Genomic DNA, 27,670 nt, shown 5'->3' with positions numbered 1-27,670 from the left:
CAAATGAACCCTACAACGTAATGATCAACTCTAACAAAACCATTCAAATGAACTCAAAATCAACATCACCATAAATTACCAAGCCAGACTGGAGCAAAGCTCTGCTTCATGAACGCTTTGTGACCATACGGACCATGAAATACTTGACAGTTCAAATGTTTAATAAAGACCCTCATAGTTTGCATACAGGAATATGGACCATGTTACACAAACTCCTTTGCGCACAAACACACATCTTCAAGTACTGGATGACATGGTTGCAGAGTACACGTGTTCACACACAATAAGGGGCGTGTACCAACAGGATATCGCAAGCATGAGGTTCCTGTATGTTTGACCGGGACTCCCTAAAAACACAGCACTTCCATACAGCTATGACCGTGACTTTTCGTAGAAGGTTACGAGAGCATTTTTGCTAACCCTAACCTTATTCTCCTAGCCTGCTACGAAAAAGTAACTTCCGGTCATAGCTGTATCGAAGTGGCGTGTTTCTGGGGAATCTCCTGTAACACATATACACTTCCTCTTTACGGCTTTACCACTTCCTGTGTGTGTTGCTTTGATGTATGTACACTATATATATATACAAAAGTATGTGGGCACCCCTTCAAATGAGTGGATTCGGCTGCTTCAGCCACACCTCTTGCTGACAGGTGTATAAAATCGAGTACACAGCCATGCAATCTCCATAGACAAAGATTGGCAGTAAAAGCGTCGGCTAGAGTGGTGGAAATCTCGCCATCATTGGACTTTGGAGCAGTGGAAACGCCTTCTCTGGAGTGAAGAATCACGCATCACCATCTGGCAGTCCGACAGACAAATCTGGGGTTGGCGGATGCCAGAAGAGCGCTACCTGCCCTAATGCATAGTACCAACTGTAAAGTTTGGTGGATGAGTATTAATGATCTGGGACAGTTTATGGTTCGGTCTAGGCCCCTTAGTTCCAGTGTAGGGAAATCTTAACGCTACAGCATACAATGACAATCTAGACAATTCTGTTCTTCCAACTTTGTGGCAACACTTTGGGGAAGGCCCTTTCCTGTTTCAGCATGGTTTGTCGACATCGTTGTAGAAGAACTTTACTAGCCTGCACAGAGTCCTGACCTCGACCCCATCAAACACCTTTGGGATGAATTGGAACGCCGTCTGTGAGCCAGGCCAAATCATCTAACATCTGTACCTGACCTCACTAATGCTCTTGTGGCTGAATGGAAGTAAGTCTCCGCAATGTTCCAACATCTAGTGGAAAGTCTTCCCAGAAGGGTGGAGGCTGTTATAGCAGCAAAGGGAGGACCAACTCGACATTAATGCCTATGATTTTGGAATGAGATGTTCGACGAGCAGGTGTCCACATACTTTTGGTCATGTAGTGTATGTCATGCATTTAACCTGACCAGTGAGGACAGGTGGATTGGTTCCAGATACACGTATTACTAACACAGCACAGGCCTGCACAGATTACAACGTCTTGATATGGTTCCTGAGATGTTAACTCCAGGTGTTGTGGGATCTGAGACACCTATACTGTCATCCTGAAAACAACACTAACCTCTTCAGTGTTAAAGGTAGATCTGAGGGAACTAGATAGGTGCAATATATACTTAACTTTCCGATGGGCTCAGGGAAGCTGCCATATTGCTAACACCTATCAGGTTTCTATCGATCTGCATGTGTCAGACGGTAGGGGCAAGGGGCTATGAGGGGCTTCTGACTGTTGCGTCAACTTGTGTGTGTGTCCAACCAAGTCTACGCTGTGTATGTGCGTGTCCACAGTTTAACTGTGTGTATGTGTGTCTACAGTGTCATTTGTGTGTGTTTAGTGCAATGTATGTGTGTCAGTCCGTCAGATCAGTCTCAGATGTGTTTGTGGGACTTGTGTTTCTTGTGTTTCTTCTTCTTTCTGTCCTCTCTGTCGTCATGGCGCCCTCTCTTGGCCTGACTGGGTCCACTGCTGCTGCTGTCACTTTCGGACTCCTTCCTCTCTCTCTTCCTCTTCTTCTTCCCCTTCTTCTCCTGAGGAAAGGGGAGGAGAGAGAAGCAATGAAAGACAAAGAAGAATCAAACTGCTAGAGTTTTATATCACTACATGAATCATCTATTTAAAATGTTGGTTATTCTGCAATGCGTCACTGATGCAACTTCTCTCAGGACAGAGAGACATGGTCACCAGGGGGTGTTAACCCAAGTGTTACATTTTGCAGGAGCGATAAATACCTCACACGAGAGAGAGATAGACAGACCGCCGTAGGCAGACCTGGCTCTCAACAGAGAGCACACTGCCCACAAAATGAGGTGGAAACTGAGCTGCACTTCCTAACCTCCTGCCAAATGTATGACCATATTAGAGACAAATATTTCCCTCAGATTACACAGACCCACAAATAATTCCAAAACAAATCCAATTTTGATAAACTCCCATATTTATGGGGTGAAATACCACAGTGTGCCATCACAGCAGCAATATTTGTGACCTGTTGCCACAAGAAAAGGGTAACCAGGGAAGAACAAACACCATTGTAAATACCCATATTTATGTTTATTTTCCCTTTTGTACTTTAACTATTTGCACATCATTATTACACTGTATATAGCCATAATGACATTTGAAATGTCTATTTAAAAAAAACACTTGAGTAATGTTTACTGTTAATATTTGTTTGTTTATTATCTATTTCACTTGCTTTGGCAATGTAAACACGTTTCTCATACCAATAAAGCCCTTTGAATTGAGAGAGGGAGAAAGACCCACTGTAGACTATTGATAAATACCCCTGGCGCCAATCAAACCTTACCATGGAGACAGGAATATAAAACCTTGAGTTCTATGTCACTCTGTGGTCTTTACCTTTTTCTCTTTTTTCTCCTTTTTCTTCTTCTTGTGTGAGTCCTGTGGAGGTTGGGTTTTGCGGACTGCGAGTGGGATGAGGTTGGGGTTGATAGGCTCTTTCTGTAGCTGCTGAGGCTCATCATCACCCTCCTCAGGTATCAGATCATACTGCAGCCCTGGCGCCGAGAAACAGTCCTTAGCAAAGTGCCCTGAGAGAAAGAGAGAAACAGACCTTAGCAAAGTGCCCTGAGAGAAAGAGAGAAACAGTCCTTAGCAAAGTGCCCTGAGAGAAAGAGAGAAACAGTCCTTAGCAAAGTGCCCTGAGAGAAAGAGAAACAGTCCTTAGCAAAGTGCCTGAGAGAAAGAGAGAAAACAGACCTTAGCAAAGTGCCCTGAGAGAAAGAGAGAAACAGTCCTTAGCAAAGTGCCCTGAGAGAAAGAGAGAAACAGTCCTTAGCAAAGTGCCCTGAGAGAAAGAGAGAAACAGTCCTTAGCAAAGTGCCCTGAGAGAAAGAGAGAAACAGTCCTTAGCAAAGTGCCCTGAGAGAAAGAGAGAAACAGTCCTTAGCAAAGTGCCCTGAGAGAAAGAGAGAAACAGTCCTGAGCAAAGTGCCCTGAGAGAAAGAGAGAAACAGTCCTGAGCAAAGTGCCCTGAGAGAAAGAGAGAAACAGTCCTTAGCGAAGTGACCTGAGAGAAAGAGAGAAACAGTCCTGAGCAAAGTGCCCTGAGAGAAAGAGAGAAACAGTCCTGAGCAAAGTGCCCTGAGAGAAACAGTCCTGAGCAAAGTGCCCTGAGAGAAACAGTCCTGAGCAAAGTGCCCTGAGAGAAAGAGAGAAACAGTCCTGAGCAAAGTGCCCTGAGAGAAAGAGAGAAACAGTCCTTAGCAAAGTGCCCTGAGAGAAAGAGAGAAACAGTCCTTAGCGAAGTGACATGAGAGAAAGAGAAAAACAGTCCTTAGCAAAGTGTCCTGAGAGAAACAGTCCTGAGGAAAGTGCCCTGAGAGAAAGAGAGAAACAGTCCTTAGCTAAGTGCCCTGAGAGAAAGAGAGAAACAGTCCTTAGCGAAGTGACCTGAGAGAAAGAGAGAAACAGTCCTGAGCAAAGTGTCCTGAGAGAAACAGTCCTTAGCAAAGTGCCCTGAGAGAAAGAGAGAAACAGTCCTTAGCGAAGTGACCTGAGAGAAAGAGAGAAACAGTCTTGAGCAAAGTGTCCTGAGAGAAACAGTCCTGAGCAAAGTGCCCTGAGAGAAAGAGAGAAACAGTCCTTAGCAAAGTGCCCTGAGAGAAAGAGAGAAACAGTCCTGAGCAAAGTGCCCTGAGAGAAAGAGAGAAACAGTCCTTAGCAAAGTGCCCTGAGAGAAAGAGAGAAACAGACCTTAGCAAAGTGCCCTGAGAGAAAGAGAGAAACAGTCCTTAGCTAAGTGCCCTGAGAGAAAGAGAGAAACAGTCCTTAGCGAAGTGACCTGAGAGAAAGAGAGAAACAGTCCTGAGCAAAGTGTCCTGAGAGAAACAGTCCTTAGCAAAGTGCCCTGAGAGAAAGAGAGAAACAGTCCTTAGCGAAGTGACCTGAGAGAAAGAGAGAAACAGTCTTGAGCAAAGTGTCCTGAGAGAAACAGTCCTGAGCAAAGTGCCCTGAGAGAAAGAGAGAAACAGTCCTTAGCAAAGTGCCCTGAGAGAAAGAGAGAAACAGTCCTGAGCAAAGTGCCCTGAGAGAAAGAGAGAAACAGTCCTGAGCAAATTGCCCTGAGAGAAAGAGAGAAACAGTCCTTAGCAAAGTGCCCTGAGAGAAAGAGAGAAACAGTCCTTAGCGAAGTGACCTGAGAGAAAGAGAAAAACAGTCCTTAGCAAAGTGTCCTGATAGAAACAGTCCTGAGCAAAGTGCCCTGAGAGAAAGAGAGAAACAGTCCTGAGCAAAGTGCCCTGAGAGAAACAGTCCTGAGCAAAGTGCCCTGAGAGAAAGAGAGAAACAGTCCTGAGCAAAGTGTCCTGAGAGAAACAGTCCTGAGCAAAGTGCCCTGAGAGAAAGAGAGAAACAGTCCTTAGCAAAGTGCCCTGAAAGAAAGAGAGAAACAGTCCTTAGCGAAGTGACCTGAGAGAAAGAGAGAAACAGTCCTGAGCAAAGTGCCCTGAGAGAAAGAGAGAAACAGTCCTTAGCAAAGAGACCTGAGAGAAAAACAATCCTTAGCAAAGAGACCAGAGAGAAAGAGAGAGAGCGAGATCATATGCTACATTAGGATGAAGGTAAACAACAGGGGCCGTGTTTAGAGGCTTTTGTTCCAGTCCAGTTCCAAACACACATAATTCAAGGATTGATTGAAGGTCTTCAGGAATAGTTGAATCCGTTTGTCTAGAGAATGTGTTCATTAGGGATATGAATGGTTATTTGAATGTCCGAACGGACATTACTATTTGAATACTTGTGAGTATTCATTTTTTCAAGCCTTTTATTAAAGGCCTATTATAACACTGAAAATGCTTTTTTTTTCATTTAAAATACCCATGTGACAACCCCACAAACTTTTCAAACAGAAGGAGTAGGCTACAATGAGAAACCAACAGGTAGGCTGTTTTATCTGAATGGGGTTGAGGAGAAAGCGCAGCATGTGGCCTCAATTAGCTTAGCTAGCTAGCTAGCGTCTCTAGGCTACTCCAGTCAAGACAGGCACTTAAATGGGATGATAAATAACATGATAAATAATATTGTAGCTGCTACAAGTTAGCAAGTCATGGCTGTAGCTGAGTTGCCTTGGCATCTCTCCCTCTTCCTCAGTCTGTTCGCTCACAGCTGCAGCTATAGTGCGTGCAGGTTTTGAATATCCAAGAAATTCATGATACTATTGGAAGTGAAAATATTTCAACCCCCCTAGTGTTCATGTGGCTGTACCTTTGCAGCCACACTTCTTGCAGGTGGTGTTGAGTACAGCCTCCAATGTGATCCTCCGTCCTGTACCATCTTTGAACTGTCTACGCCTCCGCTCGTCCTGCCTACACACACACACACACACATACACTTGAAAAAAGCAGCAATAGCCAATTATCGTATCAGTGCACCCAGTTGGACACAAAAACATACTCTGCTATGACATTGTTGGGGTCCAGGTCTTTCCCTGTTCCTTGATTGACAGCTTTCATTGAGAAGGAGAGCTTCACCTTGTCATCACGCATCTGAGAAAGATGGAGGGATAGAGAGGTAAGGCCATGTTCGGAACCATTTGCTCATTAGGGAGAGATGGAGTTTATTTACGTGTATGTGTCTGCGTGTTACCTCTCTCCCGATGACCTTGATCCACACCTGCTCTCCCACGTCAACGACTTCTGCAACATTCTCAACCCTACAGGCTGACAACTCACTGATATGAACCAACCCTGAGAGAGAGCGAGAATAGATCAAGTGGGAGAGATAGAGGGAAGAGGTAGAAAGTGAGGAGAAAGAGTAGTGCCTCAGAAGAAACCGTAATACTCAAAACAGACAAAGATAATATAAATCAGAAAGAGATCATGAAGTCAAAGATATTGTAAAGTGAAAGATGCCCAAAGGTGTCCGCATGCTTCCCAGCCGAAACAATTCGGAGGAGTTTGTGCATATATCATGGCGACATTTTGTGACGTTTCTGTTCATCTTGGCCTTGGGTAAGGGTTTTTCTCGAGGCCCGCCGAAGTTCGGGAGCCAAAGTCTACACCGCTTCGTCAGTGATTGGTCAACAGTAGGAACTCTTCAATAAAGTCCTTGTTGTCATTCAATGAGAGACAACAGGTTTTCGTGCACATTTTTTGGGGAAAAATAATGCACCAACCATTAATTAGATGTAAAATTGCATGACTAAGATCTCCAAATGAATGACAGATTATTTGAGTTATATTAGATTAATTCTGACTTTTGAGGAAGTATACTGGCTACAGCGTCTCAAAATGGACAAACAAGTACTATTGCCGCTTTTTTCTCGTTTTCCAAGCTTTTTATTCTTTTAAGGGAGCATGAGAGCACACTCGTTCAAGGCGCCAGCCGAACTGAAGCATGCTGATGCCTTAAGCCTACCCTGCTTCCTGTAGCCAGGAATCTTGATGAAGGCTCCGTAGGTCTGTACAGAAGCCACCTCTCCCTTCACAATACTGTACATGGCTGGCAAGCCATCTAGTCCTGCAGGCTCCTGCTGGTCATGGTCAAAGTCTGCCATGATGATGATGGCGACTCACAGTATAACTCTCTCCCTGCAGACACACAGAAGGACAACTGGGTTAGGTAAGGAGATGATCATCATGTAAAGACTAGGTGCAACACCTCAATCTAAACATTCTGTAATGTTGCACCCAACTGTATACGCCTGGTTATGTATTTTGGCACTCTGCTTTGAAACTGTGTACCCTTCCTCCTTCGTAATGCCTTGTTAAGAGGAATCACTGATCTAACTAGTTAGCACAGAATTTTCTACCAACCTTAACTTGGCGATACTTTCTCAATTCCTGACTTGGAAGACACCAAGTCTTTTAAACATCCATGTCTAGTTGCAGGGGTTCGTTTGAATTGAGAAAATGCTCTGTTATTAAATGTAATCATTGTTTTGCTCCATGATGTAATCCAACAATGTGTACGCCGCCATCTTGTCTATTTCAAATATTCTCTCATTGATCGAGACTGACGAGTGTCATCATGACGTGTAGCACTTTGGGGTGGACACCCACTTGTCTCAATCAATGAGACAAGATTTGAAAAAGAAAAAAGATTGCGAGGTAGACATTGTTTATCAGCCAGCTGGAACAGTGTCTGACTAGGCAACATGTTAAATAGCTATACATACAGTATAGAATACATGGCTGGATGTGGGGTCAACTAGCTACTGTAAGCAACCTGAGTAACTTTGCCAACAAACAGTATGTTACTGAGGGTGACAAACTGATTCAAAATTTAGCCGTTTTACCTTTTCCTGTTTTTAAGCACTAGATTGATGGGCTGGCTGGCTAGCTAGGCTAGCGAGTTTATATAGCCTATGGCTAGTAGCCTTGGCGTTGTTAGCTTGCCCTACCTTAGGGGCAAATATACGTATGTACAATTCTTATAGGGAGATATGTAGCAATCAAATCTTAAAACGTAACCTACACACGTTTATATAAACACTATTATATATTATAGCTACCTTGTGTGCCGAGTATTTATTTTTGTAGTCTGTTTCAGATGTTTTCTTCCGGTTCACGGGCCATAGTCAACAACCATGATAACCAATCAACGTTAACAGAGGAGCTGCGACCCAATCAATCGCCCTGAGAACCGGAAGTACCTCAGACCGCTCTTCACTTCGTACTTGTTTCGAAAGCGGTTTGTTGAAAGAAGTTCATTTATTCAAGTCGATTTCTGTTATACACCATCGTGTTCATTGAGTTGTTAAACCATGATTGAGCCAAAGAAGAGACCGGGGGACATGGCTTTAGTTCCTGCCGGCGGAGTCAAGAGGCCCAGGACGGAGCTGATCGCCGCCGCACAGTCGCAACAGCTCGTGGCCATGGTAAGAAAGGAGGGGGTCATCAAAATACGACAAGGGGGAAGTTCAATTTCGCTAGTTAGCTTCAGAGAGTTGTTAACTACCAATGTTTTCAGTCTTTCAACTAGTAACAGGAAAATAACCTCAATTGCAGCTTTGATACGCTGTGACTGAGATATGCACTTGTTTACTAGTTAAGGCTATCTAATGCATATACTGCTAGCAGAAAACTTATTTTGATCGCTAGATAGCAAGTATAATTGTTTTACTTTTTCAGCTAGTTTAATCAATACCAGGATTGTTAGTGGGCCATGCACATAGAGTAACGCTCTGAGAATAGTGTGTGCGTCTGCCTGTTTGTGACGGTGTGATATGATAATCTAACATGTCCCCTCTCCAGGGCCCTCCCCGCAGCTCCAGCCTGCAGGCTCCCATCATGCTGATGTGTGGCCATGAGGGAGAGGTCTACTGCTGCAAGTTCCATCCCAATGGAGCCACCTTGGCCTCCTCTGGCTATGACAGGCTCATCTGTGAGTGATATATATATATGTGTGTGTGTGTGTGTGTGTGTGTGTGTGTGTGTGTGTACATACAGTACCAGTCAAGAGTTTGGACACACCTACTCATTCAAGGGTTTTATTTTTTTTACATTGTAGAATAATAGTGAAGACATCAAAACTATGACATAAGACATGGAATAATGTAGTAACCAAAAAACTACTGTTAAACAAATCCAAATATATTTTAGATTATTCAAAGTAGCCACCCTTTGCATTGATGATAGCTTTGCACATTCTTGGCATTCTATCAACCAGCTTCATGAGGAATGCTTTTCCAACAGTCTTGAAGGAGTTCACACATACTGAGCACTTGTTGGCTGCTTTTCCTCCATTTTGTTACATTACAGCCATATTCTAAAATGGATTAAATAATTTTTTCCTGAAATACATAATACATTTACATATGTTTTCAGACCCTTTCCTATGAGACTTGAAATGGAGTGTTCTAACACACTGCATCTAATTGTTAGAGGCATCACTACAGACCCTGATTCGATTCCAGGCTGTATCACAACCGGACAGGATTGGGTGTCCCATAGGGCGGCGCACAATTGGCCCAGCGTCGGCCGGTGTATGCAGTCATTGTAAATAAGAATTTGTTATTAACTGACTTGCCTAGTTTAAAGGTTAAATAAATATTCAATTGATTGGACATTATTTGGAAAGGCACAAGCCTGTCTATATAAGGTCCCACAGTTGACAGTTCATGTCAGAGCAAAAATCAAGCCATGAGCCATGAGGTTGAAGGAAATGTCCGTAGAGCTCCGAGACAGAATAGTGTCGAGACAGATCTGGGGAAGGGCACAAAAACATTTCTGCAGCATTGAAGGTCCCCACGAACACAGTGGCCTCCATCATTCTTAAATGGAAGAAGTTTGGAACCACCAAGACTCTGGCCACCCGGCCAAACTGAGCAATTGGGGGAGAAGGGCTTTGGTGACCAAGAACCCGATGGTCACTCTGATAGAGGTCCTCTGTGGAGATGGGAGAATCTTCCAGTAGGACAACCATATCTGCAGCACTCCACCAATTAGGCCTTTATGGTAGAGTGGCAAGACGGAAGCCACTCCTCAGTAAAAGGCACATGACAGCCCGCTATGAGTTTGCCAAAAGGCACCTAAAGACTCTCATACCATGAGAAACAAGATTATCTGGTCTGTTGAAACCAGGATTGAACTCTTTGGCCTGAATGCCAAGCGTCACGCCTGGAGTAAACCTGGCACCATCCCTACGGTGAAGCACGGTGGAGACAGCATCATGCTGTGGGGATGTTTTTCAGCGGTAGGGACTGGGAGACAAGTCAGGCTCAAGGGAAAGATGAATGGAGCAAATTACAGAGAAATACTTGATGAAAACCTTGTCCAGAGCGCTCAGGACCTCAGACAACAACCCTAAGCACACAGCCAAGACAACGCAGGAGTGGCTTTGAGACAAGTCTTAATGTCATTGAGTGGCCCAGCCAGAGCCCGAACTTGAACCCGATCTAATATATCTGGAGAGACCTGAAAATAGCTGTGCAGCAATGCTCCCCATCCAATCTGACCACTTGAGAGGATCTGTAGAGAAGAACGTGTCACGAACTGGCTCAAAGCCAGGAACAAAAAGGGAGACAACATGGAGATAACAAAAATATATTTAATATCTCAAGTAACCTATATACAATAAACATTGGTGTATGTAGTCAGTAGTATGAGTGGTTGCGTGCATAGATGTGATAATGAAGGGTGTTGAAAGGTGCCAACGCAAACAAAACGGACACGCAAAAAAATGCAACAACCAAAAACAAAGTGTGTCTGCATGGAGAATTTCTTCAATGAATGGAGAAGAGATGTATTTATCCCGGGCCCAGGTGTGTCCCATTTCTCTGACGACCCTCCTGCCCACCAACATCCTATTAAGGAAAATGAGAGCAAAGAGAGAATATGGCAGACGGAGTGAGAGTGTCGTCACAAATGGGAGAAACTCTCCAAATACAGGTGTGCCAAGCTTGTAGCGTCATACCCAAGAAGACTGGAGTCTGCAATTACTGTCGAAGGTGTAAAGGTTCTGAATGTTTATGTAAATGTTTTATTTTTAATACATTTGGCTAAAATGTTGTTTTTTTTAAACTGGTTTTGCTTTGTCATTATGGGGTATTGTGTGTAGATTTATAAAAAATACAATTTATTTATATTTTTAGAAAAGACTAACGTAACAATGTGGGAAAAGTCAAGGGGTCTGAATAGAAGGCACTGTACACGTGCGTACACACACACACACACACACACAATCCTCTCGCTCACTTGACCTAACTGGTGACACTCATCCATCTCCCTCTCTCTACAGTGATGTGGAATGTGTATGGGGATTGTGATAACTTTGCCACCCTGAAGGGACACAGTGGAGCTGTGATGGACCTTCACTACAACACAGACGGTAGGTAGGATATATATTCACACATACGAACTTGCTCAGGTCCGGTAAAAACGTAATGTAGTTGTTGGGTCAATATCCTGTGTGTTTAATGACCCTTTCCCCACCTGTGTGTGTGTGTGCAGCCTGCTGTTCAGTGCCAGTATAGATAAGACAGTGGGAGTGTGGGACAGTGAGACGGGCGAGAGAATCAAGCGTCTAAAAGGCCACACCTCCTTCGTTAACTCCTGCTACCCTGCTCGACGCGGACCCCAGCTCGTCTGTACCGGCAGTGACGACGGAACTGTCAGGGTAGCCATGCCTACCACAGACTGCTTTAATTAAGCCTGTGTTCTTCAAACCTGGTTCTAGACAACTACTGTGTGTGCAGGCTTTAGGTCCATTCCAGCATTACTAACATGCCTGATTACCTGATTAAGTTCTCTTACGAGCAGTGTATTTATTGAATCAGGTGTGTTAACCCTGAGCTGGAACTAAAACCTACCCTGCACAATCTTTCTGAGTGTTGTTTGACTGTTGTAAGTGGAGGACAGCCGTAATTAGGATATTGTTGTGTTTGTTAACAGTGTGCGCGTGTGTGTTGTAGCTGTGGGACATCCGTAAGAAGGGGGCGGTCCATACGTTCCAAAACACCTACCAGGTGTTGGCTGTCACATTCAACGACACCAGCGACCAGATCCTGTCTGGGGGCATCGACAATGACATCAAGGTACGTGTGTGGGTTTTGATAGTGTGAAAGAAAGACCTGGGCCCATGTCCACAAAGTATCTCAGAGTAGGAGTGCTGATCTAAAATTAGTTTAGCCTTTTAGGTCATAATGAAAAATATTATATGAACAGATCCTAAATCAGCACTCCAACTCTGAGATGCTTTGTGGTTACGGGCCTGGATACTACCAGGAGGCAAGGCTACTGTGCCATACAGTGATCAACTCCTTGTGTAGGTGTGGGACCTGAGGCAGAATAAGCTGGTCTACAGTATGCATGGTCATGGTGATTCTCTGACTGGACTCAGCCTGAGCTCAGAGGGGTCCTACCTCCTCTCCAACTCCATGGACAACACAGGTCAGTGTGGGTGGGTGTGTCATATTTAAAGACATGTGTGTTTGTGTGAGATAGATTGTGTGTTTACAAATCAAATTTGTATTGGTCACATACACGTGTTTAGCAGTTATGCCGGGTGTAGTGAAACGCTTGTGTTTATATTGCCAACTGTGTGTGTTTACAGTACTTGATTATGTGTGCAAATGTGTGTTGTCCTGCAGTGCGTATTTGGGACGTCCGTCCGTTCGCTCCCAAGGAGAGGTGTGTGAAGATATTCCAGGGGAACATTCACAACTTTGAGAAGGTAAATAAAATACCTTTGACCAGAGAGTGAGATTCAAGTGTTTTGATTTTGGAACTGGACAAAGACTTTCAGTGTGAGTGTCAATATTTGTGCTCATATCATGTTTGATAAGCCTAGTGGCCTGCTATAGCATGGTTGTGGCCTGCTATAGCATGGTTGTGGCCTGCTATAGCATGGTTGTGGCCTGCTATAGCATGGTTGTGGCCTGCTATAGCATGGTTATGGCCTGCTATAGCATGGTTATGGCATGTTAATACACTGTATAGGTTTTGTGTATAATACATTGATGTGTCTGCAGAACCTTCTGAGGTGTTCCTGGTCCGCTGACGGCAGCAAGATTGCAGCAGGCTCAGCCGACAGGTGAGCACACTCTCCGCAGTACGAAACCTCAACATAAATGCACCAATCCCCTCTTTTATGATTCTTTATAAGCTGTGTGTGTGTCCAGGTTTGTATATGTGTGGGACACCACGTCTCGTAGGATCCTGTACAAGCTGCCAGGCCATGCTGGGTCAGTCAATGAGGTCGCCTTCCACCCTGAGGAGCCTATTGGTGAGATGGCTTTATATCTGTCTGGCTATTCACACTCTCCCTCTTTCTATTGCTTTAAAAAAAAAAAATTCATTGAGTGCTTAGTCACTCTCTCTAATATATTTTCCATTGAGTGCTTAGTCACTCTCTCTAATATATTTTCCATTGAGTGCTTAGTCACTCTCTCTAATATATTTTCCATTGAGTGCTTAGTCACTCTCTCTAATATATTTTCCATTGAGTGCTTAGTCTCTCTCTCATATTTTTAAAAATGTTTTAAAAACTTTCCCACAGTCCTCTCTGGTGCCAGTGACAAGAGACTCTACATGGGAGAGATTCAGTAGGACTGTTGTGTGTGTGTGTGTGTGTGTGTGTGAGAGAGAGAGAGAGAAGGGTAATTGTGTGTACATCTGAGTGTGTATGTTCTGCTCCGTTGTGTGAATGATCAGTACTCTGTACTTTTTTATGCTTCTGTTTATTTAATAATGAGACAGTATTTTGAGTTTATAATTTCCAGTCACAACAACCAACACCTGTATTTTTTTCTGTATTTCTCTTAATAAACTACTTCTGGAAGAATGTTGTTCTTCCGTTTCCTGTTCTTGTTGAAGCTGAATATTTGTATATCTTTACTCTGAAACTATTAGTATGTAAGCCTGTCCTTTTGTTAAACTCTCACACTCTTAATAAACACAGCCATACAACCAAATAGGGGTTTAAATGGCCATAAGGTTAAATTGAGTTTTAGAATATCAAATCAATATTGACCAATCTAATCAAACTAATAGGTTATTTAGATGTAGTTTATGCAAATGTGTTTGAATTATTTAAAGCTGCCTACCATGACAGAGCATGGTCCTAGATATTGTATTATTCTCACTCTTATTTCTGCCCGGCAATTCCATTATTTTATTTGTATTGGCTGCTAGTCCTGTTTCTTTTGTCTCTGCTGAACGTCTCACGCTCCACGGTTTCACTACCCACAGGGCCGGTCCTATATGTTCTGCACCACCTGGACAACAGTTGTGATCCTCCAATCAATATTGTCCATTTTACTTTGACCTGTCCTGTTTTTAGGATATGTTTGTTACTTGATTGGGCGCCATTTAGGTTAGGCTGTTTTGATCGGAGAAACCTGCATGATGTAAAATGTGTCTGTCTCATTACATTGTCATACATTTTATCTCCAGCCTGTATGCTACTGAAAGGGCCACATACTGGTTCTACCATATTCTATATCTGCTACAAGATTTATGTTCATGTTTTTATTTGACGGAACGTTGGTGGAGCGCCGCACTGATGTGTCCAACAGCACCCTGGAGAGGCTCGTTGGGAATGGACAAGCAAAATATTTTACGCCCCTTCCTTTGACAGAATGGGGACTATTTATCACAGGGCAGCGTCAACTCTCACATAAATAATCCCATATGCCAGTGGTTGAGATCAATTGTTTGGGGGTAGAATTATGTGAGGAGTTGTGTTGTTGGAGGTGCGTCTTGGTCAATTTGACGAAGGCTGTATTTCTGAGTTAATCTTCACTGCCTAATGAGCTGACCAGCGGTGATTCCCCATGCAGTCTGCAGAATACAGGGACCCATTTCGACTACTTTAAAATCATCTTTACTCCCTCTCCTTTAGTTTATAATTTATTTGACAAAGTTTGAAGTTAAAATCTATTTAGTGGGTCACTAATTTACTTTATTCAATCCCATCATGTCAAATCAGTGATCGCCATCAAGGAACACGGCCCATTTCCTCATTTGAAATGAGGGGGGCTTGCAATGTCCCCTCCTCGAACCCCCTCGCGCCCACCCCGGCAGGCACCACCGATTGTTGACAAAGACACCGCGAGACAGAAGAGAGCCCTAGTCTTGGTTTTTAGCATTACGCCATCGGAGGCCTACGGAGAACGGGAAAGCAGCGCAAACGTCTTGAAAACCAACCGTAAGTCACTATTCCGGCTTTGTGTGTGTCGGTGCATGGCATATTTCATTTAGCCATCCCAGACAGTTGGCCACCTACATCCGCTCATTTCATTCCTCTCCCTCCCCGTGTTACCCATTATCATATTATGCTAATGTATACCCGCTAACCCGCGAGACCTGCTCCGTTATGACAGCTTTCCGTCTTTCTTTGTGTCTGTCTGTGTGGTTTTCGCCCCCTCCTTTCGCTACCAACCGGAAGGTGTGGTCGGCTCGAGGCGATTCGTAATCGTTACCTAGTGGTCGGACCGCAGACCTCGCCGCGTGAAGAAGAGGACACCTCCGGCGAACCACAGCCACCTTTACCTACCCACCGACAGAATGATCACGGCGGGTCGGGCTGGGTTGGTGTCGGTGTGATTTAACGTATCTCAAGGAGTCTTCCGTACCTAGAAGAACCAAGAGGCCGGGGTCTAGGCGAGATCTGGCCGGGCATGGTGTGATCTGAGTCTGGCTGCCAGTCTGGATCTGACCGGTGACCACCCGTCCTTTCCCCGGAGCCTTTGTGGCTCCAAGCCGCGTCCAGAGCACTCCAAGATGGGGAATTGTGACGGGAGATGCACGCTGGTGGCGATATGTTCACTGCAGCTGGTGAGTGTGTTGGGGTGAGGTGAAATGTGATTGGGAGAATGAGAAAAGGTGTTGTTGTTTACCATATTTTGACTATATCCCTATTCCTTTCCTCTTTCACTCAACGAATATGTGTGTGTAACTGAGAGGGAGTGCTGGTCTGACTGACTGAAAAGTGCTTCAAAACTACTAGCTGTGTGTGTCACATTATTGGTATTATTGGCAACCACACAGTGTGTGTGGTGATCACTGTATTCTGGGAGACCACGTGAAAAGGAACCCTTCAGCTTTTGAAAATAACAGCAGGAAAACAAGGGAGCTCCCTCTCGTTGTCTTCCTGCTCTGTCGGTCTCTCGAAACTTTTTCATTTCCACTTTTTAATTTCTACTTTTATTTTCTGACTTGAATAGTGTGTGTGGTGGTGTACTATTGTTGGTGTATGTGTGTTTATTTTTTTGTGATATAGTGTGACATTGGGCATTTGGAATACAGCATATTTTCAGTTGTTTGGGGAGTTTATTAGTGGGTGGGGGGGAGTCCCTCAGCTGGTGCTCCTGGCACCCTCAGCTGGTTCTCCTGGCAGTTTCCATGGAAACAACTGGCAGATTGTGTGACGGTGTGTGTGAGAAAGACAGTTGTTTCCTTATCTGTGTGTTTGCGTGTGAAACTGTAACAATGTAATACCATGCCAATCCTCTAGAAGTACGGGTGGACTCTTTTAGTAAAAATATACCTGTGTGTGTGTGTGTAGATGGCAGCACTACAGAGACAGGTGTTTGACTTCCTGGGCTACCAGTGGGCTCCTATCCTGGCCAACTTCCTCCAAATCATGGCCGTCATACTGGGGATCTTTGGAACCGTGCAGTTCAGATCCCGCTATCTCATACTGGTGAGACATACATGCATGCATACACTATATACACAAAAGTATGTGGACACCCCTTCAAATGAGTGAATTTGGCTATTTCAGCCACACCCATTGCTGACAGGTGTATAAAACCGAGCACACAGCCATGGAATCTCCATAGACAAACATTAGCAGTAGAATGGCCTTACTGAAGAGCTCAGTGACTTTCAACATACGGTGATAGGACCGTCATAGGATGCCACTTTTCCAAAAAGTCAGTTTGTCAAATTTCTGCCCAGCTACAGCTGTCCCGGGTCAACTGTAAGTGCTGTTATTGTGAAGTGGAAACATCTAGGAGCAATAACGGCTCACCCGCGAAGTGGTAGACCACACATGCTCACAGAACGGGACCACCAAGTGCTGAAGCACGAAGTGCGTAAGAATCGTCTGTCCTCGGTTGCAGCACTCACTACCGAGTTCCAAACTGCCTCTGGAAGCAACGTCAGCACAAGAACTGTTCGTCAGGAGCTTCATGAAATAGGTTTCCATGGCTGAGCAGCCGCACACAAACCTAAGATCATCATGCACATGCCAAGCGTCGGCTGGAGTGGTGTAAAGCTCGCCACCATTGAACTCTGGAGCAGTGGAAACGTGTTCTCTGGAGAGATTAATCACGCTTCACCATCTGGCAGTCCAATGGACAAATCTGGGTTTAGCGGATGCCAGGAGAACGCTACCTGCCCCGAATGCATAGACCCAACTGTAAAGTTTGGAATAATGGTCTGGGGCTGTTTTTCATGGTTCGGGCTAGGCCCCTTAGTTCCAGTGAAGGGAAATGTTAACGCTACAGTATACAATAACACTCAAGACAATTCTGTGCTTCCAACTTTGTTGCAACAGTTTGGGGAAGACCCTTTCCTGTTTCAGCATGATAATGCCCTTGTTGAACACCTTTGAGATGAATTGGAACACCGACTGCGAGCCAGGCCTAATCGCCCAACATCATTGCCCAACCTCACTAATGCTCTTGTGGATGAATGGATGAATCCCTGCAGCAATGTTCCAACATCTAGTGGAAAGCCTTCCCAGAAGAGTGGAGGCTGTTATAGCAGCAAAGGGGGGACCAACTCTATATTAATGAGCAGGTATGTCCACATACTTTTGGTCACGTAGTTTTATTTAACGCACACGCACTAACCCCTTTTTGTCACTGTGTCTGTCAGTATGCAGTGTGGTTGGTGCTGTGGGTGGGATGGAACTCCTTTATCATCTGTTTCTACCTGGAGGTGGGACACTTGTCTCAGGTAAGAGATGTGTTTGTTTATAGCATGTTGATAATGTGTGTTTGTGTTTAGAATGTGTTTAACATTTGTGTGCTTATAACATGTTTTAAAATATATATATATATATGTGTGTGTATGTAGGACAGGGACTTCCTGATGACTTTCAATACGTCACTGCATCGGTCATGGTGGATGGAGCATGGCCCTGGTTGCCTAGTAACACCAGTGTTGGACTCCCGCATTGCCCCTGATGACCACCATGTCATCACCGTCTCCGGCTGTCTCCTTGACTACCAGTACATTGAGGTGTTGAGCTCTGCACTACAGGTCTTACTGGCTGTGAGTATCTCTCGCACACACACAAACACACACACACTATGATACTAACCTTATCCTGTCTACCTGTCCCTCAGCTCTTTGGCATTGTGTATGCCTGCTACGTGAGCAAAGTCTTCCAGGATGACGAGGATAGCTGTGAGTGTTGCTCACCTTTCTTCCGTCGGTCTGAATGTTCCGTCGGTCTGAGTGTTCCCGTCGGTCTGAGTGTTCCCGTCGGTCTGAGTGTTCCCGTCGGTCTGAGTGTTCCCGTCGGTCTGAGTGTTCCCGTCGGTCTGAGTGTTCCATCTGCATCTGAGTGCTCTGTCATGTCAGCTTCTGATCTTTCTCCCTCTGTCAGTTGATTTCATTGGTGGCTTTGACTCCTATGGTTACCAGCCTCCTCAGAAGACCTCCCACCTCCAACTGCAGCCACTCTACACGTAAGTAACCCCTGACCTCTAACCTTTCATCCTTAACCTCGCGGTGATCCCTAAACCCCTAACCAGTAGGGAGGGAATTGGTTCAACAAGAGATATCTACTTTTTAGTGTGACCTTTTGAGTTTTGAGTATATCATTCTCTCTTTCAGTGCTGGGTAGGTGAAGGTGGCGCACCTATCAGACAATACCTCAGCAGGGAAGCGGAGTCGCCATGGGAATAGAACATTCACTCTGTGTGTCACAGTACAACTGAACGATAGACTCACCTGTGTGTGTATGTGAAACCGTGTGTGTATGTGTTAACCAAGGGTAAACTGACTGACACCCCTGAGGTGAATGTACCAGCAGTTCTAGGGGGAAGCAGGGGGAGATGGCGGGGAGACACTGGGCGTGGTCACATCCTAATGGACACTGAGGATATTGAGAGGACACTGCACCTACCGGCTCTCATCATTCCTGCGACCCCGTGTGTGTGTGTGTGTGTGTGTGTGTGTGTGGCGCGACAGGACTAGCTGGATGACCTCTGAACTATTGTGGAAGGGGCCTCGAAGTCACATGGGGCACAGCTCTTCATGTTGTCGTTTTAGAATGTGATGTCGTAATAGAACAGTCGAATGTCAAATTCCAAGCTTGTCCCTAGTTCTGTTGTGACAGGGTGACTCTGTTTAAACACAATCACGGCAAAAATTGACTGGTTAGGGATTGGGCTTTAGTGTCTCTGGGTAAAGATATGGGGGATTCTGTGCATGTACATATCTGGCTGATGAATGGTTGTTGCTTTTGTTTGGTGATGAGGGGGTGATCGTGTAGCCACGTCCCTTTACATTTCTCCTCTCACCTTTAGACGACCCAGGGAGAATCTCAATTGCATACTTCTCGCATACTCTCCTCGCCTCCTTTTCAAAACCAATTGGAGGAGAATGTTCAAGGGGAGTGACCTCTGGCTTTCTCATCCAATGGGTTTTGAAAAGGAGGCCAGGAGAGAGATGATGTGAGGAGTATGTAATTGAGCTTCTCCCCCAATGTCCTCCTTGACTTTGGGGGAGAATGCGTCCTTCCTCACACCCTACTATCCTTCCTTTTATTCTCTCCTTACACTTCATTCACTCCCTCTTTCCTTCCATCCATCTCTAAAGATACAGTATCACTGGTCTGACCTGATGATATTGATGAAAGGAATATATGAAGGACACTGATTTATTTCACCAACATACAATAGGTCTGGTCAGGGAGTGTTTCCAGGAAGGAAGAGAGGAGAGGATAGGAGGGCTGTATTTCTGAAGTGGTTTACTTGGATGAGACAGGTGTGTGTGTGTGTGTGGGGGGGGAGAAATAAAGAAACTTTCTAAATGAAATCAGTCTGGTGTTGTCTATACACAAACACACACACACACCTGTATAAAAGATCCCAGAAATGTTTAATTCTCTCAAATTGTGAGCACAAATTTGTTTCCATTATTGTTAGTGAGCATTTCTCCGTTATCAAAATATGCCACACCTGTCAGGAGGATGGATTATCATGAAGCTGATTAAACAGCATGATCATTATACAGGTGCACCTTGTGCTGGGGACAATAAAAGGCCACTCTAAAATGTGCAGTTTTGTTACACAGCACAATGCCACAGATGTCTCTAGTTTTGACAGAGTGTACATTTGGCATGCTGACTGCAGGAATGTCCACCAGAGCTGTTGCCAGAGAACTGAATGTTAATTTCTCCACCATAAGCCGCCTCTAATGTCATTGTGAGGACTCGCAACCCGAAGACCACTTGTAACCACGCCAGACCAGGCTGGGACCAGCCACCCGGACATCTGATGGAACCGTGGTTTTGCACAACTGAAGAATTTCTGCACAAACTGTCAGAAACCGTTTTAGGGAAGCTCATCTTCATGCTCGTCGTCCTCACCAGGGTCTCGACCTGAATGCAGTCTGTTAAGACTCCAGACGTCAGTGGGGAAATACTTACCTTCGATGGAAGTGTGCTCTTCACAGATGAATCCCAGTTTCAACTGTACCTGGCAGATGGCAGACTGTGGGGTGTGGTGTAGGCGAGTGGTTTGCTGATGTCAATGTTGTGAACAGAGTGCCCCATTGTGGGGTTATGGTATGGGCAGGCATAAGCTACGGACAACGAACACAATTGCATTTTATCAATGTCAATTTGAATGCACAGAGATACCGTGAAGAGATCCTGAGGCCCATTGTCGTGCCATTCATCCGCCGCCATCACCTCATGTTTCAGCATGATAATGCACGGTCCCATGTGGCAAGGATCTGTACTCAATTCCTGGAAGCTGGAAATGTCCCACTTCTTCCATGGCATGCATACTCATTAGACATGTCACCCATTGAGCATGTTTGGGATGCTCTGGATTGACATGTACTACAGCGTGTTCCAGTTCTGATCGATGCCCTTACCTACTGTTTTCCCAGTCATATGAAATCCATATATTAGGACCTAATGAATTTAAAATGAACTGATTTCTTTATATGAACTGTAAAACTGCTTTTATATTTTTGTTCAATATAGCATAAATTTCCATAAGAGACAAGCATTATTTGTTGCATATAGTCTCCTTTTTTATTTTATTTTTATTTCACCTTTATTTAACCAGGTAGGCTAGTTGAGAACAAGTTCTCATTTGCAACTGCGACCTGGCCAAGATAAAGCATAGCAGTGTGAACAGACAACACAGAGTTACACATGGAGTAAACAGTTAACAAGTCAATAACACAGTAGAAAAAAAGGGGAGTCTATATACAATGTGTGCAAAAGGCATGAGGAGGTAGGCGAATAATACAATTTTGCAGATTAACACTGGAGTGATAAATGATCAGATGGTCATGTACAGGTAGAGATATTGGTGTGCAAAAGAGCAGAAAAGTAAATAAATAAAAACAGTATGGGGATGAGGTAGGTAAAAATGGGTGGGCTATTTACCGATAGGCTATGTACAGCTGCAGCGATCGGTTAGCTGCTCAGATAGCAGATGTTTGAAGTTGGTGAGGGAGATAAAAGTCTCCAACTTCAGCGATTTTTGCAATTCGTTCCAGTCACAGGCAGCAGAGAACTGGAACGAAAGGTGGCCAAATGAGGTGTTGGCTTTAGGGATGATCAGTGAGATACACCTGCTGGAGCGCGTGCTACGGATGGGTGTTGCCATCGCGACCAGTGAACTGAGATAAGGCGGAGCGTTACCTAGCATGGACTTGTAGATGACCTGGAGCCAGTGGGTCTGGCGACGAATATGTAGCGAGGGCCAGCCGACTAGAGCATACAAGTCGCAGTGGTGGGTGGTATAAGGTGCTTTAGTGACAAAACGGATGGCACTGTGATAAACTGCATCCAGTTTGCTGAGTAGAGTGTTGGAAGCAATTTTGTAGATGACATCGCCGAAGTCGAGGATCGGTAGGATAGTCAGTTTTACTAGGGTAAGTTTGGCGGCGTGAGTGAAGGAGGCTTTGTTGCGGAATAGAAAGCCGACTCTTGATTTTATTTTCGATTGGAGATATTTGATATGAGGCTGGAAGGAGAGTTTACAGTCTAGCCAGACACCTAGGTACTTATAGATGTCCTCATATTCAAGGTCGGAACCATCCAGGGTGGTGATGCTGGTCAGGTGTGCGGGTGCAGGCAGCGAACGGTTGAAAAGCATGCATTTGGTTTTACTAGCGTTTAAGAGCAGTTGGAGGCCACGGAAGGAGTGTTGTATGGCATTGAAGCTCGTTTGGAGGTTAGATAGTACAGTGTCCAAGGACGGGCCGGAAGTATATAGAATGGTGTCGTCTGCGTAGAGGTGGATCAGGGAATCGCCCGCAGCAAGTGCAACATCATTGATATATACAGAGAAAAGAGTCGGCCCGAGAATTGAACCCTGTGGCACCCCCATAGAGACTGCCAGAGGACCGGACAGCATGCCCTCCGATTTGACACACTGAACTCTGTCTGCAAAGTAATTGGTGAACCAGGCAAGGCAGTCATCCGAAAAACTGAGGATACTGAGTCTGCCGATAAGAATATGGCGATTGACAGAGTCGAAAGCCTTGGCAAGGTCGATGAAGACGGCTGCACAGTACTGTCTTTTATCAATGGCGGTTATGATATCGTTTAGTACCTTGAGCGTGGCTGAGGTGTACCCGTGACCGGCTCGGAAACCAGATTGCACAGCGGAGAAGGTACGGTGGGATTCGAGATGGTCAGTGACCTGTTTGTTGACTTGGCTTTCGAAGACCTTAGATAGGCAGGGCAGGATGGATATAGGTCTGTAACAGTTTGGATCCAGGGTGTCTCCCCCTTTGAAGAGGGGGATGACTGTGGCAGCTTTCCAATCCTTGGGGATCTCAGACGATATGAAAGAGAGGTTGAACAGGCTGGTAATAGGGGTTGCGACAATGGCGGCGGATAGTTTCAGAAATAGAGGGTCCAGATTGTCAAGCCCAGCTGATTTGTACGGGTCCAGGTTTTGAGCTCTTTCAGAACAAGGAGGATTAATCTCCCACAAATGAAACAATATGTGATTTGGGATCTCAATTTACTGTTGAGAGTTAGAATAGTAGAATACACCAGGTGCAATTTCGAAATGTGGTTATGCATCAGCAGTTTTTCTCTTATGTCAGTCACTGACAGTCACTCAACTGGCCCATGTTAGCATTTTTTAAATGTAATTTAGTCTAGCCAGCTATCTAACCTTGTAGCAATCATGGTCTAATTACCGACCAGGGGGACCCCAATGATTTTGTTAGTCACTCTCACTCAGATATCATATTAACAACTTCAAAAATTGCTCTCCACCCTATGGCAAAATGCATAGAATTGCGTGAAATTAGCTCTAAATCCGTGCAGCAAAACATTTCAGTTGCCCCACTCTTGAGTGAAAACTCCCATTTTAAAATTAATTTTCTGCAATTTTACGAATTTTGTCATGACTTATTTCATGTTAATATGATATCTGACTAAGAATGACTACCAAAATCAATAAAACCACATGTCACTTGCCTGGAACCGACCCTGACTGTGGCCCCTCATGATAAGTTCAGGGTTTTTGTGGGCCCCACACCATCAGTAGCCCATCCCTGGTTTACTTTATTCTAGTGACAGTAACTAGACAGTAAGTCGACTAGCTTCACTATTGAATTGTAATTTATTTGGTTGTTACAGGCTACGCCCTACTTTTCACTATGGCTGTTGGTTGGTTTACATTCCACCAGTCTAGCAGAGCATCTGGGTCTTTGTGTCTCAGCACGTTGCCGTGGCTGCGGCTGGACTCCATCCATTATGGTCATAGTCCGCTGAACATGCTGTACCAACCGGAATAGCAGTATGTTTATTATATGTTTATTATAGGGGAACATCAGCCCAGGGGATCTGGGACTGGGAATAAACTGTCCAGATTTACCTAACCAGTGTTTTTGATATTTAATTATTAGTATATTTATTCGTTTATTTTTAGGTTATTATTGTATTTTTGTCGATTGTGAGATAGAATACATCATGTCAACAAAGCCACATAACAAAGGACTGGCAGTGGTGAAACGGTTGGCGCAATGAACCGCACGCGCTCCGCTCTCGCCATCTTCCGTTCCCATGATGCAGCGCGTCAGCCTGTCTCTGAGTCCCTCCGAGCCGCCATGTTGTTGGAGTGAAAGCTTGGAAGTCTGGAAAGAGAACCGGGGCTGAAATCTGCGACCATCTGCCCTCTCCGCCTGTAAGTAGCCCTCTCCCGTGGGCACAGAAACACTCTAGACGCATTAAACCACACATCACCCGGTTTATTGTCTTTACCGGACCGGAACGAGAGTTCTGGGTGTTATTTTAACGGCTGTGTTGCCGCCTCCCTCTCCTGCCTCCGGTTATGTTGCTGTCTTCCGCTCTTGCCAGACAACTCAGGCCTTTGTTAGCTAGCTTATATCCGCGTCATGGAGACAGCGCTCTTCTCGTGCCCCTCCTGGTACTAGTAACGGGTCACCGGTGTGTGCGATCCAGAGAGGAGGTGTTGGAGCCGGGTTTGGCCAGTGTCGGACTGGGCTGAACAGGTCTCTGGCTTGGAGGCCGTGTATTGTTGGTAAATGGGTAACGTTAACTAGCTACTGGAACCAGTTCCGTGGTTGGCATGCGACTTTAGCTAGTTAACGTTATTCGGCTAGCGAACACTTCTTTACACGGAGAACATAGTTAACTAGCTATATGTCAAAACCAGACGAACTAATTTGCTTACGTCCATTTATGCCTAAATGGCCTCATTGTTTTGTTTAGTTAGCTAGTTGGATGTTGTGCCTCAGCGACTGACAGCTAACGCTAGCTAGCTGGCACACAAAGCTACGTTCCGCTTTTGTTCTGGCACGGGTGGACAGGACAGTAGATCGCGGTGATAATCGATCCCTGGTATTAAATAATGATTAACCCAGTTAGAGCCAACAATGCCTATTTCCGGGTGGCGAACACAACGACTCGAGCGTGATGAACAAGAGACTGCTACTGATTTCCGGGTGTTTCCAAATAGGTAGCTAATGTTACATGTCTAACATGGCATAAACCGCTGTTGTCTGCTTGCATGGAATAACATACTTTAATGCTATTTTCATGCAATACAGACTGGGGGTATTTTTATATATATTTTTTTATTTCAAGTGGCTGTCTTGAAACGTTGTCTGGATGGCAGGACCTAGCTTGCTGGCTAGCTAATGATACCTGCAGAGGGGGGCGTGTTCGTTACGGTATAGCTCAATGCATGGAGGCGTCTGCTCATTGTAGTGTGTCTGTGGTTGATAGGTGTGTACACCTCGGAACCATGATGGTGTGTTTGAGGTAGAGAGAGGAGTTTTGCGATATGACAAATTCAGGCTGTATTTCCCAAGACTTCTCTTCCTCTCCATCTGTGTATCAGTACAAGGCCTTATGATTCAGACAGGTTGAGGTTCAATGATAAATAAAACATGGAAACAGAAGCAGAAGGTTACTTTATCCTATCCTAGGTATTCCTTAAAGAGGTGGGGTTTCAGGTGTCTCCGGAAGGTGGTGATTGACTCCGCTGTCCTGGCGTCGTGAGGGAGTTTGTTCCACCATTGGGGGGCCAGAGCAGCGAACAGTTTTGACTGGGCTGAGCGGGAACTGTACTTCCTCAGTGGTAGGGAGGCGAGCAGGCCAGAGGTGGATGAACGCAGTGCCCTTGTTTGGGTGTAGGGCCTGATCAGAGCCTGGAGGTACTGAGGTGCCGTTCCTCTCACAGCTCCGTAGGCAAGCACCATGGTCTTGTAGCGGATGCGAGCTTCAACTGGAAGCCAGTGGAGAGAGCGGAGGAGCGGGGTGACGTGAGAGAACTTGGGAAGGTTGAACACCAGACGGGCTGCGGCGTTCTGGATGAGTTGTAGGGGTTTAATGGCACAGGCAGGGAGCCCAGCCAACAGCGAGTTGCAGTAATCCAGACGGGAGATGACAAGTGCCTGGATTAGGACCTGCGCCGCTTCCTGTGTGAGGCAGGGTCATACTCTGCGGATGTTGTAGAGCATGAACCTACAGGAACGGGCCACCGCCTTGATGTTAGTTGAGAACGACAGGGTGTTGTCAGGATCACGCCAAGGTTCTTAGCGCTCTGGGAGGAGGACACAATGGAGTTGTCAACCGTGATGGCGAGATCATGGAGCGGGCAGTCCTTCCCGGGAGGAAGAGCAGCTCCGTCTTGCCGAGGTTCAGCTTGAGGTGGTGATCCGTCATCCACACTGATATGTCTGCCAGACATGCAGAGATGCGATTCGCCACCTGGTCATCAGAAGGGGAAAGGAGAAGATTAATTGTGTGTCGTCTGCATAGCAATGATAGGAGAGACCATGTGAGGTTATGACAGAGCCAAGTGACTTGGTGTTAGCGAGAATAGGAGAGGGCCTAGAACAGAGCCCTGGGGACACCAGTGGTGAGAGCACGTGGTGTGGAGACGGATTCTCGCCACGCCACCTGGTAGGAGCGACCTGTCAGGTAGGACGCAATCCAAGCGTGGGCCGCGCCGGAGATGCCCAACTCGGAGAGGGTGGAGAGGAGGATCTGATGGTTCACAGTATCGAAGGCAGCCGATAGGTCTAGAAGGATGAGAGCAGAGAGAGAGAGTTAGCTTTAGCAGTGCGGAGCGCCTCCGTGATACAGAGAAGAGCAGTCTCAGTTGAATGACTAGTCTTGAAACCTGACTGATTTGGATCAAGAAGGTCATTCTGAGAGAGATAGCGGGAGAGCTGGCCAAGGACGGCACGTTCAAGAGTTTTGGAGAGAAAAGAAAGAAGGGATACTGGTCTGTAGTTGTTGACATCGGAGGGATCGAGTGTAGGTTTTTTCAGAAGGGGTGCAACTCTCGCTCTCTTGAAGACGGGAGGGGCGTAGCCAGCGGTCAGGGATGAGTTGATGAGCGAGGTGAGGTAAGGGAGAAGGTCTCCGGAAATGGTCTGGAGAAGAGAGGAGGGGATAGGGTCAAGCGGGCAGGTTGTTGGGCGGCCGGCCGTCACAAGACGCGAGATTTCATCTGGAGAGAGAGGGGAGAAAGAGGTCAGAGCACAGGGTAGGGCAGTGTGAGCAGAACCAGCGGTGTCGTTTGACTTAGCAAACGAGGATCGGATGTCGTCGACCTTCTTTTCAAAATGGTTGACGAAGTCATCTGCAGAGAGGGGGGAGGAGGATTCAGGAGGGAGGAGAAGGTGGCAAAGAGCTTCCTAGGGTTAGAGGCAGATGCTTGGAATTTAGAGTGGTAGAAAGTGGCTTTAGCAGCAGAGAGAGATGGTCTACTGATCAAGACAAGTGATGCCCTTAATACAGTTGTTGAACATAAGGTTCACATATCCAAGCCATCTAAGTCTATAGTAGAACATGTATAAGAAACAGGCGTGCCTCCTGAAATATGACAACGCAAGCATTTGCTGCAGAATCATGTGGAGTAAACTGTATCAGAATGGGTTTCTGTCTAGCATGTCATGTAGGCCACATAAGATGAAATACACCAGACTAATGTTACCCACCTACGATACCTATTTACCTTTAGATCAGGGGTGTCAATGTAATTATATAGAGGGCCTAGTGTCTGCTGGTTTTTCCTTTCAATTA

General features: G+C 45.4%; 4 protein-coding genes across 9 annotated transcripts in view; 3 read left to right on the top strand and 1 right to left on the bottom strand.

Annotated features, from left to right (window-relative positions):
• Nucleotides 1-143: 143 nt before the first annotated feature.
• On the bottom strand, nt 144-8,061 carry zcchc17 (zinc finger, CCHC domain containing 17). Of its 3 annotated transcripts, XM_029658595.2 has the most exons (8): nt 7,959-8,052; nt 7,261-7,325; nt 6,863-7,035; nt 6,092-6,192; nt 5,900-5,991; nt 5,711-5,811; nt 2,846-3,036; nt 144-2,013 (listed from the first exon to the last, which is right to left on the bottom strand). In XM_029658595.2, exons 3-8 carry the CDS (start codon nt 6,999-7,001, stop codon nt 1,855-1,857), a joined length of 783 nt encoding a protein of 260 aa, XP_029514455.2. In that variant the 5' UTR covers nt 7,002-7,035; nt 7,261-7,325; nt 7,959-8,052; the 3' UTR covers nt 144-1,854. The 3 variants fall into 3 exon arrangements, with proteins under 3 accessions (XP_029514455.2, XP_029514454.2, XP_064873912.1); XM_029658594.2 differs by lacking the exon at nt 7,261-7,325 and having other exon boundaries at nt 7,959-8,056; XM_065017840.1 differs by lacking the exons at nt 144-2,013; nt 2,846-3,036; nt 7,261-7,325 and adding an exon at nt 4,616-4,878 and having other exon boundaries at nt 7,959-8,061.
• Nucleotides 8,062-8,106: 45 nt separating this feature from the next.
• snrnp40 (small nuclear ribonucleoprotein 40 (U5)) lies at nt 8,107-13,729 on the top strand. The gene is made up of 10 exons (XM_029658592.2): nt 8,107-8,324; nt 8,701-8,830; nt 11,186-11,279; nt 11,398-11,563; nt 11,859-11,981; nt 12,216-12,336; nt 12,537-12,619; nt 12,918-12,979; nt 13,068-13,171; nt 13,445-13,729. Exons 1-10 carry the CDS (start codon nt 8,211-8,213, stop codon nt 13,492-13,494), a joined length of 1,047 nt encoding a protein of 348 aa, XP_029514452.1. The 5' UTR covers nt 8,107-8,210; the 3' UTR covers nt 13,495-13,729.
• Nucleotides 13,730-14,583: 854 nt separating this feature from the next.
• On the top strand, nt 14,584-19,944 carry nkain1 (sodium/potassium transporting ATPase interacting 1). The gene is made up of 8 exons (XM_029658590.2): nt 14,584-15,094; nt 15,335-15,723; nt 16,454-16,591; nt 17,773-17,853; nt 17,974-18,171; nt 18,246-18,306; nt 18,509-18,590; nt 18,739-19,944. Exons 2-8 carry the CDS (start codon nt 15,670-15,672, stop codon nt 18,746-18,748), a joined length of 624 nt encoding a protein of 207 aa, XP_029514450.1. The 5' UTR covers nt 14,584-15,094; nt 15,335-15,669; the 3' UTR covers nt 18,749-19,944.
• Nucleotides 19,945-24,188: 4,244 nt separating this feature from the next.
• The window catches only part of pum1 (pumilio RNA-binding family member 1), a 31,726-nt gene continuing 28,244 nt past the window's right edge, over nt 24,189-27,670 (top strand). For all 4 annotated transcript variants that reach the window (XM_029658589.2, XM_029658587.2, XM_029658588.2 and 1 more), the window contains exon 1: nt 24,189-24,296. The gene's annotated coding sequence lies outside the window, so the exon portion shown is untranslated. The remainder of the gene's footprint in view (nt 24,297-27,670) is intronic.

The sequence above is a fragment of the Oncorhynchus nerka genome, linkage group LG4 (assembly GCF_034236695.1).
Source record: "Oncorhynchus nerka isolate Pitt River linkage group LG4, Oner_Uvic_2.0, whole genome shotgun sequence".
NCBI classification, from domain to species: domain Eukaryota; kingdom Metazoa; phylum Chordata; class Actinopteri; order Salmoniformes; family Salmonidae; genus Oncorhynchus; species Oncorhynchus nerka.
Note: the sequence above shows the minus strand (reverse complement) of the source record. Positions and strands in the feature narration are given on the sequence as shown.